The sequence below is a fragment of the Poecile atricapillus genome, chromosome 12, assembly GCF_030490865.1.
Source record: "Poecile atricapillus isolate bPoeAtr1 chromosome 12, bPoeAtr1.hap1, whole genome shotgun sequence".
NCBI lineage: Eukaryota > Metazoa > Chordata > Aves > Passeriformes > Paridae > Poecile > Poecile atricapillus.
The window spans coordinates 2,018,564-2,036,137 of NC_081260.1; the positions used below are offsets into that span (position 1 = coordinate 2,018,564).

Sequence of the window (17,574 nt, forward strand, 5' to 3'; positions counted from 1 at the left end):
TGATTCTATAACCAAAGTAAATTAAGAAGACATAAAAATCATGATAAGGGAATTGGGCACTTAACTGCTTCTCAAAATTAAAAACAAAGAGAAGCAGAGAGGAATTTGGACAGTTTCAGGAGCTAAAGGCAGAGTCATTCCTGAGGATTGCTGCAGGGGGGTAATGACAATGCAGAGCTCGTTACCAAGTGCAGCAGCAATTCCTGAGAAGGACAAGAAATTAAATCCTTCAGGCTTCCACTTTAAGGCCTTCCCAAGCTCCTGAAATTGAGCAGAAGCAAGCAGCCTGTCCATGGGCCATTGCTTCTGACCAGGACTGGAATATCCGAGCCCATCCCACACCACGGGGCTCCCAAAGTGCCTCGGTTTCCTCACAAAGCCTCCTGCACTGTAGTTCTTGGATGAAGTGTGCATTCTAACTTCCACAGCTCCCACAGGGTGTGAGGAACAGGAGAATCACCTTGAACAAACATCACAGTTATGTTAAATCACAATTTAATCCTTTGTCATCACAAAGCTCTGTAGGATACAATAACCTCTCATGAGATGCAGCACAAAATGAACTTTACCAGCTTTGTGCTTTTTTTCTGTTGTTAATTTCACAGGATGGCAAAGACTACATTCCACTGAACATCACCTTGTGTCCAGATGGAGAATCCAACTCCAAAACCTGCCCTGTGGAAGAAAACTTGAGCAGCGGAGTGAATCGCTGGAGTGCAGTGGAAACTGGGTGAGAAAAGCAGATACAGGGTGGGGAGGAAAGAAACATTTCACTGTCTGGTGTCCTCCCTTCTCATGGCTGGTGGAAGAATCAGGCAGATTTGTCAGGGTGTTGGTTATTAGACACAAGAGGTGACAAAAGAGAAGTTCTCCAGGACAGGGGGCTGTGTGAGGATGTAACTGGTGCAGCACCTGCCTGGGTTTTATGCTGACCCTTCAATTTTCCTGCTTTCAGTAACAGCAGCAAGAAGAGACCCCTGAGTGTGAAGACATTTGATGAGGTGCCAGTGGAAAAGGAGAAAGTGATGCATGAGGTAAGAGAGGTGACTGCATCCTTCCCCAGCAGGTTCACAGATCACTCGTCACCAGCACCAGAAACACTCATTACAGCTTTTGGAATCTCTTTGGTAGGGGAGAACTTTAAATCAGGCAGAAGATTTGGCTCTGGTGTCTCACACTCATGGCTGTGTGACAACAAAGAGAGACCTGCATTTCTCTTAAATAATTTAAAGAGAAGCTCACCTGTGATTGCCCTGGCTTTGATCAGGCTAAGGGGTTTTATAATACATATTTCAAGATGTTTATCCACCATAAGAAAGTGGCAGCTCATTGAAATGAAGCTCTTTGAGGGAAATGTGTCCAGAATTCAGGACATTCTGGCTGGCCAAGACAGCAAATCACTTGGTGGGGGTGAAGGTGTTCAGTTCTGGGTAGAGAAGAACAAGATTCAAGATCCTGGTCTTGATTCCCTGGATTTTCCTCTCTGCTGGTGAATGTATTTATTACCAGTTTAATGCCATTGCAGGGTGAGAGAGTTTAAACATTTAATTTTCCCTCCAGGGGAAAACAAAGGCTTGTTTTGTTTCAGAATGAGGGTTCTGCTTGTTGGCTTCCTCTGAAGGTACGGGTTGGATTTTCTTATTTTAAAAAATCCCCAAGAACATCTCCTGAATTCCCTGTGTGGTCCAGGCAGCCCTGGACGTGCTGTCCCCACCTGCTGCCTCAGTGGCACCTTCTGTGTCCCTAAGGAGGGACCTCTGCAGTGCCCAAGTGCTCCAGGTGGATCAAAGCTTGAATTGAAGCCTGAATCCCTGAGGAATCCTCAGGAGGAGAAGTCTCAGGTGAGCCAAGGAAAGGCTCCAGCTGAGAGTCCCTCTTGGGCAGAGCCAAGCTCAGAGCAGCTCCCTTGGCAAGGCTCAATCTCCAGCTCCAACTTTTCCTGGGAATATTCCATGTCCTTGACAAGCACAGCCTGCTTCTCATTTCTTCTCTGCTGAGCACAGACTGAGGCCCATTATTGCCTTGTATTTTCCCAGATGGAATTTCTTTCTCTTTATCAGCACATCTCAGGGATTAGGCAGCTTAGAAATTTCCCTGGTTCCTGCATCTTCCCCTTGCAGGATAAAATCTGTCCCTGAGAACCACACAAAGGCATTTGCTGGATCACTGCAGTCTCAAGAGATTATTGCTGCCAGCACCTGCATTACCTGCCTAAGAGCTCGTGGCATTTTCAAATAAGCCTTTACATGAGGGGGGAAGAGTTTCCAGAAAGGGTGATAATAAATGTTAATAATAAATATATATATAAAAATATATATAATAAATATATAAATAAACGTTAATAATAATTATAATTGTATAATAATTATATATTTATATATATTTTATATAATATATATAAATATATATTTTATATATTTTATAATATACAAAAAAGGGCAATAATACATCAAAAGATTAGACATAAACGTTAATAATAAATAGATATAATTATATAATAATTATATATTTATATATCTTTCAACATCTATATATTTATGTAGATAAAAATTTATTTACATATATTTATTATATAATATATAATAAATATATAATAAAATATATTTTTTTATATTTTATATTTTTATATATTTGTATATTTTATAATATACCAAAAAAAGGATGAGAATACATCAAAAGTTTAGAAATAAATGTTAATAATCGATATAATTATATAATAATTATAATTATATATATAATATATATTTTTATATATTTATATATTTGTGTTTTATATAATTATATATTATATATTATTTTTATATATAATATAATATAATATAATATAATATAATATAATATAATATAATATTATATTATATTATATTATATTATATTATATTATATTATATTATATTATATTATATTATATTATATTATATTATATTATATTATATTATATTATATTATATTATATTATATTTATTTTATATATTATATGTTATACACTATATTAATAAAATTGAAATAAATTAAATTGAAATGAAATGGAAACATTAATAAATGTTTCAATAAGGGTCTTTTAAATCAAAATCAGTGTGTGATCTGCTTTTGGACAAAGTAAGTGTACTTTGGTTATTGAAGTTTTCTTAATTATCAAGCCTGAATTGTCATTAGGTCATTATTTCAAAGAGCTCTGAGTGCTCCAGCACACCTTCCTGCCATTGTGCAATTATCTGCAATCGGGGGAGATTCTTTTACCAGAGGGGTGGAAGCGAAATGCAGAGCAGCCCCCAGATAAAAGATTCCTATTCCTCGTGTTTGAAGGGGAAACAGCCAAGATAAAATCCAGGGACAAGCTGAGGCTTTGACAGACCTCATTAATTCAGGATTTCACTCTAGAATCTCATTTGTGACCTGACCTTATTAACAACTGATAGATGACCAGAGCATGTATAAAAAGGCTTTTTCTTGTTATTTATTGTTTGATGGGATTATTTTTTACACCTTGATCAGTTTGACTGATAAAAAAAGAGTTTCTCTTCTATGTTGAGGGCTTTTGCTGTCTTGGTTCTGACAAATGCACAGATGAGCAACTTTCCAGCATCACAAAATACTTCAAATGCAAAGAAACACCCAGATCATTTAATATTATTAAATTACTAAAATGAGGACTGTGATGTCTGTGTATTTGAATAAACTTAGCACAAAGTTTAACTGCAGCCTCGAGATTCAGCTTTAAGTGCTGCAGAATCACAATCCCAACTCTAATCAAGATAGTTTTGTTGGAAAACTCATAAAAAAATGAGTTTTAAAGGCCAGGGCCATCTATCTTTACAAAGAACTTGCATTTACAAAATGCTGCTGAACTTCCACTTCCTTCAAACCCCAGTGTTTCTAATTGTGGATTTCCAGTGGGTATTTAAGGAGCTTTTCTTTGGAGGAGCCCAGCCAGAATTATTGGATATATTCTTTATGAATCTCAGTCTATTCATATCTCAGCTATCCTACGTACACAGTGCCCATATGTCATGCTTAATATCAGTTTCCAATTTGAAAATGTCAAATTATTTTTTGATATGTTCATTTTAAGGGTGCTCTTTGGAAATGCAGATCAAAAACTTTAATGTCATAAAAACAAGGGAAACGTTCCCAGGCTCCAGAGCAGCATTATCAGGAAGACTTGGATAAAAATTGATAACACAGGCCTTGAGAAAATAATATCCTGCAGTCCCAGGTTCCAGATATCCCTGATGTTCCTTCCTTTTGCTCCTCAGGAGTCTGACAGTGGGATGGTGCTGACCTCAGATGAGATAAAAAGCCCCAAGAGGTTGGAAATCCGTTCCTGGCCCTATGGGATCATGGCTCTGGCGTGAGTACTCTGGGGGATTTCTTTTTCAGACAGTTCTTCCTTTCAGAGAAATTCTTTTGAAATTTGCAGTTTTGTTTCTGCTGCCAAAAAGAAACCTCTGGATATCCAGGCAAGCTAAGAGGAGATGAACTCTGAATTTCAGCCCCATTATCAGATAACCTTGGTAATGCATTTTAAGATCAAGGGGCAGCAGATTCTGCAAATGGGAAATGATGGGATGAAAAAATGAGAATATTGAGGTCTAATTTAGCTGTTTGTTCACTGCCTCCCCAGTGCTCTCTCTTAGTGATGGAGCAAAGTTTGAAGAACTTGATTCATTAATCCAAAAGCTGACATTTGTAATTATACCAGTGTGTATATTTAACTCAGACAGAAGGAGTGGCATCTTTGCAGCTCATGGGATGTGAGTAAATTTCAAATGCTTGTGCACAGTAAAGAGCAGTCCAAGAACTTCAAAGCAGTGCTTTTAGCAGAGCCCTGATTGCTGCATTTGGTTTATCATCACTGAGAACTGCAGAGAATTCCCTAAATGCCACCACCTCCATGATCCCTGGGCTGTGTTCACAGCTGGTTTACAAACAGAGCCTGGGACAGGGTTTCCTGTGTGTTTATCCACTCATAGAACAATACAAGGTTAAAAGCAGATTTTTAGCTTTTTGCTCACAGTTCTTTGTATTTCGGTACCAACCACACAGGCAGAGGTGAGCCAGTAGTGAAAAACTTCTCCACCTTCCTAACAGTAACCCATTTTACTGATTCAAATGTCAACATGTAGAATTTCAAAGAAATCTGCCCAAAATATTTTAAAAACAATTATTATGTAGCAATGAATTCCATGTCTATTCAGTTAATTAAGCTAATTACTACTTGCCTAGATTTTTCTCTGCAATCTACTGAGATTTGTATGAGTTTTCTCTGTACTGAGGAACTCCACGACCTTTCCCAGCAGAGCAGTTGTTTGTTCTACACCGAGTCACCACTTTTCTGCATTAAAGAGAAATGAGGGATGAGAAGAAGCCTGGTGCACTTCTGGATATTCTGGGAGAGTTCCCAGGAGAGGGCATGGTCAGAGTGTGGCAGTTTTGGAGGGGTTCACTCTCACTCAGAGAGAAAAGCAGATGGAAAGGCCTTGCCTTGTCTTTTGGTGCCTTAGAAGCATCAATTCCCTGCTGTTTGAAGGCAGGAGAGGAGGAACGGGGAGAAGGAGAGGAGGAACGGGGAGAAGGAGAGGAGGAACGGGGAGAAGGAGAGGAGGAACGGGGAGAAGGAGAGGAGGAACGGGGAGAAGGAGAGGAGGAAAAGGGAGCAGGAGAGGAGGAAAGGGGAGATGTCAATAAGGAAAGGTGGACAACACTAACAGGAGCATTAGAACACTCTGGATGGGAGTGTGGCCTCAGGAATGTTGCTGCCCAGCAGTATTTTCCCTATAGCAGCATCCCAGGGCTGGACCCGGTGGGATTAGCAGCAATCCCAACCCATTTCCATGCTTTTATCCCCTGCACACACCCAGAGCATTCCTGCCAGCACAATCCATTGCTATGGAGGCCAAATGGCAGCAGCTGGAAAAGCAGGAGCTCAAATGTCAGGAGCTGCATTGCTGTGATGCTTTACCTGGGCTGATTCACCTCTTTCCTGCATGGTGTCACTTTGGCACAAATCCAGCACACACACAGCAGCCTCCCAGGTGGGGTTTATCCCTCTGAGCATTCCTGTCATCACCTCTAACCAGCTTTTCCCTTTTGCATTTCTCCTGTTTGGATAAAGAGCTGGCAGAGGAAGGTTCCCTCTCTGCCCTGTCTAAGCTTTCTCCTGAAAATCTGAAAAGTCAACACCCAGCCAGATGTAGAAACACAAAAATTCCATAACAGCCTGTTCTTTCCGGATTTCCAGGAAAACCTTCTGAGCTGCTATCAGGGCCACTGGGAGTGAATGAGGCTCTCTGGGGGCAGTGAATCCCTGCCTGACCCCACCACCTGGGCTCTCCCCACTTCCACTCAACCCCTCCATGAGGATTCTATCAACTCTTCCATGGGGATTCCATCCAGCACAAGGTTCCTGAGCCCTTCTGTGGCCACCCCAGCAGAGCAAGCTGTGCTGCTGTCCCATTTCCCAGGCCCATGGCACCCACCCAGGTGTGGCCACCTCCTTCCCTGGGGGTTTGAGGTCCAGCTGAGAAAGCTTTTTTGTCAGCTGCCTTTTGGGTTTTTTTGGAATCTTGCAGACCCTCATTGGCACAAAGAGCAGTTTTAAAGAGCAGAGCACCCCAAAGCCCTCTCGTTTGAGGACAGGACACCCCTGGGTGTCCCTGCACTGATAATGGACAAACAAGGCTCCAAAGCCTGTGGAATAATCTAGAGAGGTCAGAAGGGAGAGTGGGTTTAACAGGGGAGATAAAGTCACCCTTGTTAATTGTGTATCTCTCTCTATCAAAAACATTTACCCTGGATCCTTTTCAAAGTCTTTCTTTTCTAAAACAAAGCTGTTCAAAGGCTTAGCATGTTTTCTAAACCAGGGTGGTTGCATTTATTATTTTTGCCAAAATCTCACTGTTTATTTATCCTGCATTCATTCCTCTGTTGAGTTTAAAATTTGCCAACAACACACACCACGGAGTGTCAGTGTCAAGAGTTTAGTGAGGATGAATCTGATACTCTGGGCCTGGCTCACTGTTAGGCTGGACTAACCAGGCCTGAGCTTTTCCTACTGCTAAAACAGAGCAGGGAAGTTCTGAGTATTTTATGCAGCTGAAGTAGAAAGTCACAGCAGTAGCTGCAGTGAGAGATGGAAAGATTGACTGGGATAACAACATTGGAATCAGCATTCAGGGAAGCACAGGGAGCACAGAGGGATTTAATGATGGGATGACTCTGGTGTCAGGTTCCATCTCATAATATTATCAGGCTACTGCCAAGCACTGCTTTAAAATCCTCCCAGAGACTCTATAATCAAGTTATTGTTTAAGATGACAAAAGGTTTGGTATCTGCTCAGTTGTCCTCCCCCAGCTCTTCCCCTTCTCCCCCCAAACCCAATTATCCTCTGTTGCTCAGAGCCCTGATCTGGTTCTGGCCCAGGCCCACGAGATCAGCTGAGGCTCAGCTGATCCACTCTGGGCTCTGGATGCTGCATCCACATCCCACCACTGAGGGCTCTGCCTTTGCCAAAACAAGCTGGGCCTAAGGCAAGGCAGGAATACTGAAATGGTGGATTTTGCTCAGGAACAGCAGGCATTCGTGTCCAAACACAAAGAACACAACAAAAATACAGCCAGGATTGGGCTGGAATCCTTTCTCACCTTCTCAGAGAAACGAGGCATGCAAACATGTTTGCTCCAGGGCAGAAATAATAAATACATTTATTGTTGTGTCGTGCAGCAGCTTGCACTATTACCTGACCTGAGCTCTCCAAACTACAACTTGGAATGAGTAGCTACTCAGGAGTTATGTAAACCACCTTTTTTACAAGGATTATGCACTCTGCTTACAGTAGCAAGGACTGGAAGGGGAATTGTGGATTTGACTGCAGTGTTTTCCATCCCACTGCTTTTGGACAGGGACAGCTGAGCAGCCTGGCCACATGTGTGAGGGGACACGAGGGTGGCTTTGGCCTGGGAAAGCTTTAGAACCTGCAATTTGTATTTAAAAATGCTTCCAAACAATGAATTCCTGAGCCCAGCCCCTCGAGTCCTCCTTGCCAGCAGAATGCTGATGCACTGGTACTGCCAGAGGGGAGCCCAGGATGAAATTCCTCCTGCACAGCACTCAGTTGAAAATATATTAAAGCAAACTGTGAATCAGAAAGGTAAAAAATACCCCTTTTATTTCTTTAATTGTAGAAAAATTAAAAGAAAAAAATAACCACTCTTACTCTGAGCCTCATTAAACACCTTTGAAAGCTCCTACAAAGCCCTGAAGCTCCTACTTGTTATTAGGAGATGGAGTCATGAGACAAACTGCTCTACTTGGCAGCAATCAGCCCAATTTCTCATCTTTCCCTAAACACAGCTTCTGAACATGGCCAGGTTTCCTACATGGACAGAAAAGTCCATTAGTTTTTCCTACTGAGAGCAAAATTCTCGTGTTTCTTATTGCAGAGCAGTAGGAGCTGCTGCACTTGGGGCTGGGATCCCTCCCTGCTCAGGGGGATTTTCCTGCAGCCATCCTTCTTTCTCCACAGTCCTCTTCAAGTCATTCACCCCAAAATTTAGATTAACTGAAACTGGCTCCATCTCCCATAAAATAAGCAGCTCCACTAATGGTTTCCCAGCTCTTTGATGATTTCTACCTCCAAAATCTCTGGTTTGTACAGCAGAAAGAAAAAGGCTCAGTAGGTCACTCAGGCCTTCAAGCTACTGCAGGATTATCCTCTGTAGCATCTTCTAAACAACTTTGGCACCTTCAGAAAGCTGAAAAATTTGTGGAAGATTCCTCAATATTCAGGCTGTGTCCCCAACCAGGACACCTTGTTCTCAGGGTGGTCACTGCAATTTATGACAAGTCTGGGTCAGTGGGCAGCTGAATTCCAGCTGAATTCCAGCTGAATTCCAGCTGAATGTTGTGGTTTTCCCACCCTGATCCTCGGGGTAACGGGGGGAACCCTGACAGGGGAGCCTGGGCTGGGAAGGTTTTATCCAAACTGAGCATCTCTGATGGGCTCCCCAGCACTGTGGGGTCTGCAGAGGCAGAGCAGGGAGGAAACCCCTGCTGGGCAGGGCAGGGCCTGAACCAAGGAATGGCCAGCTTTTAATGAGATTAAATTCATAAATGTTAATGAAATTAGTTCATTACATAACCACCAGTGACTTGTGGATCTGCACAGCTGTGTGAGTAACCAAACCCCTCTGGTCAGAGACTCTTTACTGGGGGTCTCTGCTTTGCACAGGGCAAGTGGCCCAGGCCACAAAGGGGCTTTTGGTGTCCCCTGGAGCCCCGAGCAGAGACCACAGCCAGGGCAAGGCTGAGCTCTGAGGGGCTGGAGCAGTTCCTGGATGCCAAGGACAGATGGAAAAGGGATGAGCAGCCTCAGCCCCAGGAGCAGCATCTGTACGTGCACAGTGTGTCAGTGGCAGCAGCATGAAAGGGGGAAATGCAAAGGCCCACGGAGAGCTTTAATTAGGAAATGCATTTAGATGAAAGGAATAGTATTGGAAGTTAATTGCATTTTGCTCTGCCATTAGATAGCAAGTGACACAGCTTCCTTCTGACCTAACCCAGCACTTTCTGTCTTTGGAGCAGAGAGGAGATGGCAGCGTTTAGGAATCCTCCAAAGCCCAGCCTGATTTCAGCAGCAGGCAGAGTTATTCCCAGACACCCAAACTCCTGACCCACAGGGGCAGGAACCCTACAGGAACACTTGCAGGGGGCTGAAAAGCTCCCATTGTGTGACCAAACCAAACCCTAATAACTCAGACAGGTTGGGAGCCAAATTAAACAGATACTCTCAAACTTCTCCTGTCTCCAGTGGCAACTTTAATACCTGGCAAATTGGAAACCAGAGCATCCATGGAATTGTCTGACATGAGTCAATGGAACTGAACAACAAAAATAGAATTCCAGAAATAAGCAGTGAGGCAAAGTGTGGTTGCATTGTGTGGTTTGTCTGCAGACAAAGTGTGTAGAGGATGGACAGGTGCCAAATCTGTAGGATGCACAAGGAGTTTCCACTCATGTTTCTCGCTGGACAATGAGGAAAAACTTGGTTGTGAAAGCAGAGGGTGCTACAGTTTTTGTAGAAGTCCTGAGGGTTAGTATTTATTTTAGAATTTCTGCTCTGGTTTGGTTTCAATGCCTTGTGCAGGTATGAAAGCACAGAAACAGCAGTTTTGTTGTAAAATCTCTGCAGCAATCATAGAACCCCATTCTGGACATGCAAGACGTGGGGGGCTGGCTCTTACAGCTCAGGCTCACTTCCCAAAGCTGGAGATTCAAACCTGCCATGGAAAAGCAGCCCAGCACACTAAAACCAGACCCTAAATGAACCAGCCCACGTCCCTCTGCAGCTGATCAGAGCCTCAGCTGTGTGTTATGTGTGAATTTGGCTGCACAGCAGCTTCATGAGTGATGTAGGAACATCACCACACATTCCCCCACAGCAGAGAGCTGCAGGGGTAGGTAATTCACAGATGGAGCCTGCAGGCTGCTCCTGTGGCTGTGCACAGAGCAGAAACCAGTGTTCTACTCCAGCCAGAGCTCTGAACACCTGGGATCTTTCCAAAACCACCAAACATTTTAAAAACACTTGTTTTTTTTTAATATAGTGACACTGGTTTAGTCAGCCAGTGACAATATCTGCAGCTTGTGGAAACCTGAAGCTTTTGACAGATTGACTTTCCAAATTCAGAGGCAAGAGAACACAACTTGTAAAGTCCCAACAGCAGAACCCAGCAGGGCAGATTTACCCTTTGCAGCTGAAAGGAGCTGTGTGTGGCCATCCAGCCTGCTCTCTCTGCTGTACCATCCCAAAAACATCACACACACACAGTTCCTATCCTGGAACTGCTGTTTTCCTATTCATGGCTCTTGCTGCCCTCCCTCCAGTTGCTGTGTCTGGCTCCTGGTTTGTTCCCTGGAGCAGGAACTGGCTCTGCTTTCTTCCCAAAGCACCCCAGTGAGCAAATGAGCAGCTGCTGGGGACTGGAAACACTGCAGAAGTGCCAGTAAAATGAGTGTAATGAATTCTACAATTATTTGATGAACTGTTGATTATTCAGATTTGGTTTTGGGTCATTAAAATGTAACTTGATACTACTTTAAACACATATGAAGTACACTCACAAAGTGCTTGATTTTTCATTCTCCCAGTCATTCTGAGCTGAGCAGTGCTGTGATGAGTCTGTGCCTGGGGTTCCTTCCCAAAAGCTGCAGTTAAAGGGTCCTGAGCAAAGTGCAGCAGCTCAAAAGCCACTCTCACACTGGAATCCTCTGGAGAACCCCTCAGTTATCCAGGCCTCTTCCAATGAATTGCTCAGAAACCGAGGTTGGCAGAACATTCTTTTTAAGGCAATGACAAAAAGAACCTTTTGAGTTCTCCACAGCCCTTGCTGTTCCTCGAGGTCACCTCATGCTACAAATCTCAGGGTTCTCTTCTTTGCTTTTAACCCTGAGGCTGCTGCATGTGATGGCTCTGTGCCACCCTCCATCACCTGGAACAAGGGAAGACAGGAGACAAAAGCATCTGGAATGCTGCAAAGCACTGTCCTTCACCACCCCCTGGGTCAGGAATGGAAAAGGGCTTGGGAATATCAAAGGGATTTTGCCCTGCACTGCCTGAGCCCGTTCAACACACACTCTTGCTTTCAGTATCGGTTTAAATCGGAGTCTGTCAGAGATTATTCAGTATCTCCTCCTTTATTATGCTTCAGGAAGAGTCAGAGCCTTCAGTTCTGCTTTCAGAAAAGTCAAATTTTTACTGACCTCTGTCAGAACAATGAGGGAGGATATTACTGTGTGTACAGGACAGGTGCCTTTACAAGTAAGAGATCTGTAGTGCACTGAAATGTGGTGAGCTGAAAGGACAGGGCAGCAGAGCTGGAATTACTCCCAAATCTACTTTTAAAACACAGAGTTCTTTAAAATACCTATTTCAGTTCCCTCATCCAGTCAGCAAAATGTCACTGCCTTACAGAGTGCCAGAGAGGTAAATTGATATTTTTATATATTTACTCCTTAAAGAAATGATTTTGCCCATTAATTCCAGAGCCAGGGCAGATACATCCCAATGTTTGTTCCCAACAGGAGGAGAGCTGTGAGCAGGAGCAAGGAATCCATCCTGTGTGACCACGAGACTGTCAAGTACCAGCCAGCAGTGCAGGTGGAAGAGGACACCATGGACTTTCCCCTGGAGGACTCTGTCCTGCTCCCCATGGATCCCAACCTGGAATGCCACAGCCCTCCCCCAGATTACAACTCTGTCATCCACTACTCACCCCCCCCAGTGTAAGCAGTGCCCCAGCACAGGCTGCACCCCAGGGAGCCTGGATGAAACAGAAGGGAATTCTGCTGGGATAATGCCTCACCTGTTTCTTCTGGCACCTCTTGGGTGTGGTTGGAAACAATTTAAGAGCATCTTCTCTTTTTAAAAGGCCTATTGCAAGATCTGCAGTGAATTAATGACATTCTGTCAGAGTCCTAGAGGGAGGTGTAACCCTGAGGTGCTGCCACTCCTTCCCCCTGGCTGGGGCTGCCCATTGACCCTGGCAGATCCACGGGTTCCTGCATTCCCATTTCACCCTGTGGAGGTCATGCCAAGCTGCTGGGAACACAAGATTCAAGCTGCTGGCCCTGGCACATCCTGCAGGGATTGGTTAGGCCAGTGCTGGAAGGGATCTGTTGAAAAACGTGAATGTTTTGGGCTTGGAGAAAAACTGAAATTGAAACACCCTCTCTAACTTGGGATTTCACCTCCTGTAAATATTTCTGAAATGTTTTGCAATCCAAGCTATTTTGGTTGCAATTTGGATTTAATTATTTCCATTGCCCAGAGGATACACTCCTAAAGATGGCACAGCCCAGAGCAAGCTGGAAGTGCTGGTGTGCCTGCTCTTTTGGGCCAGCAGGGCACACAGTGTGGTTAAATCTCGTGCCCTGGGCTTTCCCCTTGTTCAAAAAGCAGTTTATTCTGCAGACATGCAATAGGGAACCTTGCTGGAGATGCATCTGTAATGGTTTCAAGGCAAAAATCAGAGCCTTAAGTAAGAACCTTCTCAACTCAAACAGAGTTTCCCAGCTCACACACATTTGTGTGAATGTGCAGAAAACTCCCATTACCAGCATGAGAGTTACAAAAAACTCACACACACCCTTGAGGCACCAGCAGGGCAGCAGCATTTTTATGTTTCCTTTCTGCACACAGGCTATTTACTAAAACAACACAGAAAAGAGAAAAAAGCATTTCCTCTGGATTCTGTGGCGGGTGCCCAAGGGTTTCACCCTGGGGATCCTGTCCCTGTTAAGCTCCAAGCCCATGTGACACACATTTATCTCTGACTGTCTTGCCAAGGTAAATACTGGTATCATATGCAAAGCCCTTCCTGGGTTCAGGGTAATTCAAAGCTTTTGTTGCAGCAGGACTGAAAGGATCACAAATTCTCGCCTGTGAGACGTTCCCAGTGGGTTTTTGCCCCGGAGCTGTGTGTGGCAGGGACTGTGACAAGTGTGCCCAGGTGCCCTGTGCATCACCACAGCAGCCTCAGACATCAGCAAATAATCCTCAGCCTTTCATGTGCTCTGTAACAACCAGAGTCAGATTTAAAATTTAGGAAGGGAAAGGTCTCCAGGTTGCAAGGAGAAAAAGCCAGGCTGAACAAGATGTTCACTGACAGCGAGGGCTGCAACCTCCTGAGTTACAAACTCATCCAGAAATGGCTCCCTGTGCAGTTTCCTCCAAGCTCTGCACAGCCCTTTCCTTTCCTTCTATGATTTGACTTCTCCAGCGGAAAAAAAGAATTTTTCTTCATGATTCAGACTAGAGGGGGATGGAATCCAAGCCTTGCAAAAGATGATGTTACCTTGGCAAAGACAGCTGCACACCCTCGCAGCAGCAAAGGAAGTTTTCTGGATGAGTGCTTGCAGTGGGCTGTGCTGAAGGAATCACAAACAAGCCTCAGGTATTGTCAAAGGGGAAAACAAACCTCCAAACCCCACACCACGTTAACTGTGAACTGTCAAGCATCTGAAGGATGGGCTCTGGGGAACTGCACTGCTTCTTCTCCTTGACTTCAGAGTCGCTTATTAATCACCTGCAGTCCCTCCAGAGCCCCCTGCTCGTAGTTGTAGTTGTATGAGCCCCCCTGCTCATAAAGCTGTAGTTGCTTTATGGTCATTTTGCACTGCTTTGTATTTTAGTACCTATGTGTTAAGTAGAGTTGGTCATAGAAGAGAAGAAACTACTGGGAAAGAATTCTGGTGAGCCCCAGAAAGCTCATTGGATTGGTTTGTCATCAAACACTATTAACTATCTATAGCTCTGATCAAGTCATCAATCAGTTCTTGTGGAAATAAATTATTGCTGAGGCAAAGGAGAAGAAGGCTCAGACAGAGTGTGTGGCACTGCTGTCGATGGGCTCGGCTGGAGATGTTTGATCCTGCACCTTGAGCTGGAGGGTGAGCAAACAGCATTGAAAAACCTTCACTTAGGAACTTTGAAAAGTAGGAGCAAAACCTGCACATGTGCTCTGTGTTTTGAGGAAGAATGGGAAGCTCTGCTGGGTGAACAGAGCAGGTGGCCTCCCCTTCTCTGCAGGATGAGCTGCAGGGGTTTCTCCAGGAGCAGAGGAGCTCACCTGGGGAGCCCTTCTGGCTCTCAGCAGCAAACACCAGCCTTTCTGTGCCTCCTGAGAGGGTGGAACAGGACCCAGGCTCCAGTGCTCGAGATGTTTAAAGCCCTGGTTGCACTGACAGCCCCAAAACTGAGGTCTCCTCTGCAGTGGCAGAATCGAGAGCGTCCTGAGCAGATCCAGCGATGGAAGGGACTGACTGATGTTTGGGCAGCTGTTCCCAGTGTTAATGAGTGGAAGATTATTTTTTTTTTCCTCCTTATAGTAAATGTAACAAGCAAAAGTATTGCCTGAAAAGTATTATTGAACATATTCTATTTTATTTACTAATATTTTGTTTGTCCTTCTCTTGCCTCCCTTAATTTAATTATTGTTCTCTTCTTCCAACGATGTATATAGTGTACCCTGTAGCAACAAATATAGTATTGCATTTATATGATAAAATTTGTAACATCTTAGTCCAAAGAGAAAGAAATACCCAGATGTAACAGAGTTAAGTATTGTACTAAACATTTCACTAATGCTTGCAGGCCAGGCTCCAGTTTACAGTGCCCCACTTGTGCCATGGCACAGCAGCTCTCTTGGCTGGGAGTGTCTCTGCCTCTCACTTCTTCTCCACGTTATTTAGTTTCAGTTAGGAAACAGGAATCTGGAGGAATTTGGCAGGTTTATCTCATTCCTGGAGGCCTCACCATGTGAAGCTCGTGTTAAAGGTGAGGGATTTCCACGGCCTGGGTTTTAATTGGAGGCTGGTGGATTGGCTAGAGGATCAGAAGGGGTAAATTGTTTAAATGATGTGATGTTTATTATTTTTTCAGACTTCTCAGGGATTCTTACTCGACTCCTGTCTGCCAGCTGCTTTCTCTAACCCGAGCTCAGTGAGATCTGTATTAACACAAACCTTTGTTTCCTTTGATGGTGCTCACTCCTACTGGTTTTGTGCTCCTGCAAGCCCAGAGAATCAGGGCAAAGGAGCTCAGAGCTCTCCATGGAATTGTGTTGTCTCCTCTCCAACAATCACCTCCCACTTAGGTGTCCAAGTGCCTTCACCTGCATGTTCTTGTTCAGGCTGGTGCTTGTAACAATTTCCTGCCTCCTTTTTTCTCTACTTTTCATCTTTTTCTTGTTATTTGCTCTCCCAGTCTCTTTGGATTGCTTTGCTCTGCCTTTTCCATAAGATCAGGTATAGGATCATTTCACTGCTGTTTATCCTGTGCTTGCAGAGGCTGAACTAGATAATCTAAAGCGAGATTTTCACATTAAATCCTTAATATATAGCCAAGGAAAAGCAGTTTGTATTACTTTGTCTGGAAGTCTCTTTGTGCCCTTCCCTGAATGGGAGAAGCTTTTTAATCTACTGATTTTTCAATATTGCTGTCTGGAGCAAAATGAAGGCTGGTGACTGTGTGAATCTGATCTTTCCCAGAGTCCTTTCCTCAAACCATGAGGTTTCTGTAAGGTTCTCCCAAGTTATCCCCACAAGAAGGGGATCCCCAGCAAGATTCATCCCATTTATATCCTTGGGATATAAAGGAAGGCAGCTGAAACTCCGAGTAAAGGTGTCAAACAAACACCCTGAGTGCTGCAGGTGAGCACAGGGAGGGCTCCTGCAGACCCCAGCTGCTCTGCCTGACATCCCCCTGCCACAAACTCTCCCTCCACTCACCTGCTGCCCCAGAGCATCCAGCTGTTTCTCTCACTGGATTTGCTCTCCTGTGCACTCCAGGATCCCTAAATCCCACCAGCACCAAGGGGACACACCAGGAACTGTTTGTGAGCAAATGGCTACAGAGCAAGATAAGCATTATCAGCTTTCCCTGAACACAGGAATTGCTCAGCATCAGTATCGTACCCAGAGATCAGCCTAGAGGTTTTTTCTTATCATACAGTGAATTAAAAACACAAAAGGCAGCAATAATTCTTTTTTTCCTCCCTGAAAATGTAATGGTCAAACCCTGGGATCCATTTTTTACTGGGTTTTTTACTCACCACAAAAGAACAGAAAGAATTTTGCCGAAGTCGTGGCACCACCATCATCTTACACAAGTGAAATTCAGGGAGGAGTTTGGGATTTGGACTCTCAGGAGTCAGGCAGTGCACAGAGGACTGTGGAGGTGTTGAGCCCAAGCACTGGGTTGTTTGTCTGACATTATTATTCCCATTTTGGTGGAGATAGAAAGGAAAACTTGCTGGCCTGGGTCAGTTGGGACCACAAGGGAGAGCAGTGTGGGATGCACTGAGCAGTGTCCTGTTCTCAATTAATTTCTCCTCAGACCTTGAGTTGTCCAAGCAGCTGCTGAAAACTGAGGAGAAGCCAGCAACTTGGGACCTACAGAAATAAAGTGAGGGAAACTGGGAAAAGCCAGGAACTTGGGACTTACAGAAATAAACCAAGTGCCATGTTCAAACCACCAAGGAATGTTTGTGTGCCATGTTCCTGTGTGTCTGAAGAATGTATGCACTGAAAACAAGGCTTTCTTATGTAGTCAAAAATTGTACTGTATCTATTAACCAAAAAAATAAAAAGATTCTATATTTATACAGCCCAGGGCTCCTTTGTGTCATCTCTTGGTTTGAAAAGCGTTGTCCTTGAAGCAGAATAAAAATAAATAATGCAAGAGTTTTGAGAGATTTTTGCGAGGCATTGATCTCATCCAAATTTCTACAGGGGGTTCCAAAGTTAGGACAGAGGCTGCCCCACTGCTCAGAGGGAGCTGCCCACTGCATTTCCTCAAAAGACTCACAGAGCTCTGAAAAAATGGGAAATTTGCTGGAGAAATGCAGAAAACCAGCTGCTGCCAAGAGCAGCCCTTGGAACACAGACATTGTGTCTGGTTCCTTCTAAAATGTCTCAATAAATGGGGCAGAGAGAGAGGAGAGAATCACAATTCTGCTTTCTCAGGACAGCCCGTGGTCACCAAAGTGTGCCAGCACAGAATGTGTGAGGATAAT

The 17,574-nt window shown here is 44.1% G+C and overlaps 1 protein-coding gene across 2 annotated transcripts in view; it reads left to right on the plus strand.

Moving 5' to 3' along the window:
• The window catches only part of LOC131583792 (vascular endothelial growth factor receptor kdr-like), a 126,639-nt gene extending 109,474 nt beyond the window's left edge, over positions 1-17,165 (plus strand). For both annotated transcript variants that reach the window (XM_058848250.1, XM_058848251.1), the window contains exons 27-30: positions 606-730; positions 956-1,034; positions 4,257-4,351; positions 12,083-17,165. In XM_058848250.1, the coding sequence (XP_058704233.1) occupies positions 606-730; positions 956-1,034; positions 4,257-4,351; positions 12,083-12,287 (504 nt within the window). In that variant the 3' untranslated portion in view covers positions 12,288-17,165. The remainder of the gene's footprint in view (positions 1-605; positions 731-955; positions 1,035-4,256; positions 4,352-12,082) is intronic.
• Positions 17,166-17,574: the final 409 nt, after the last annotated feature.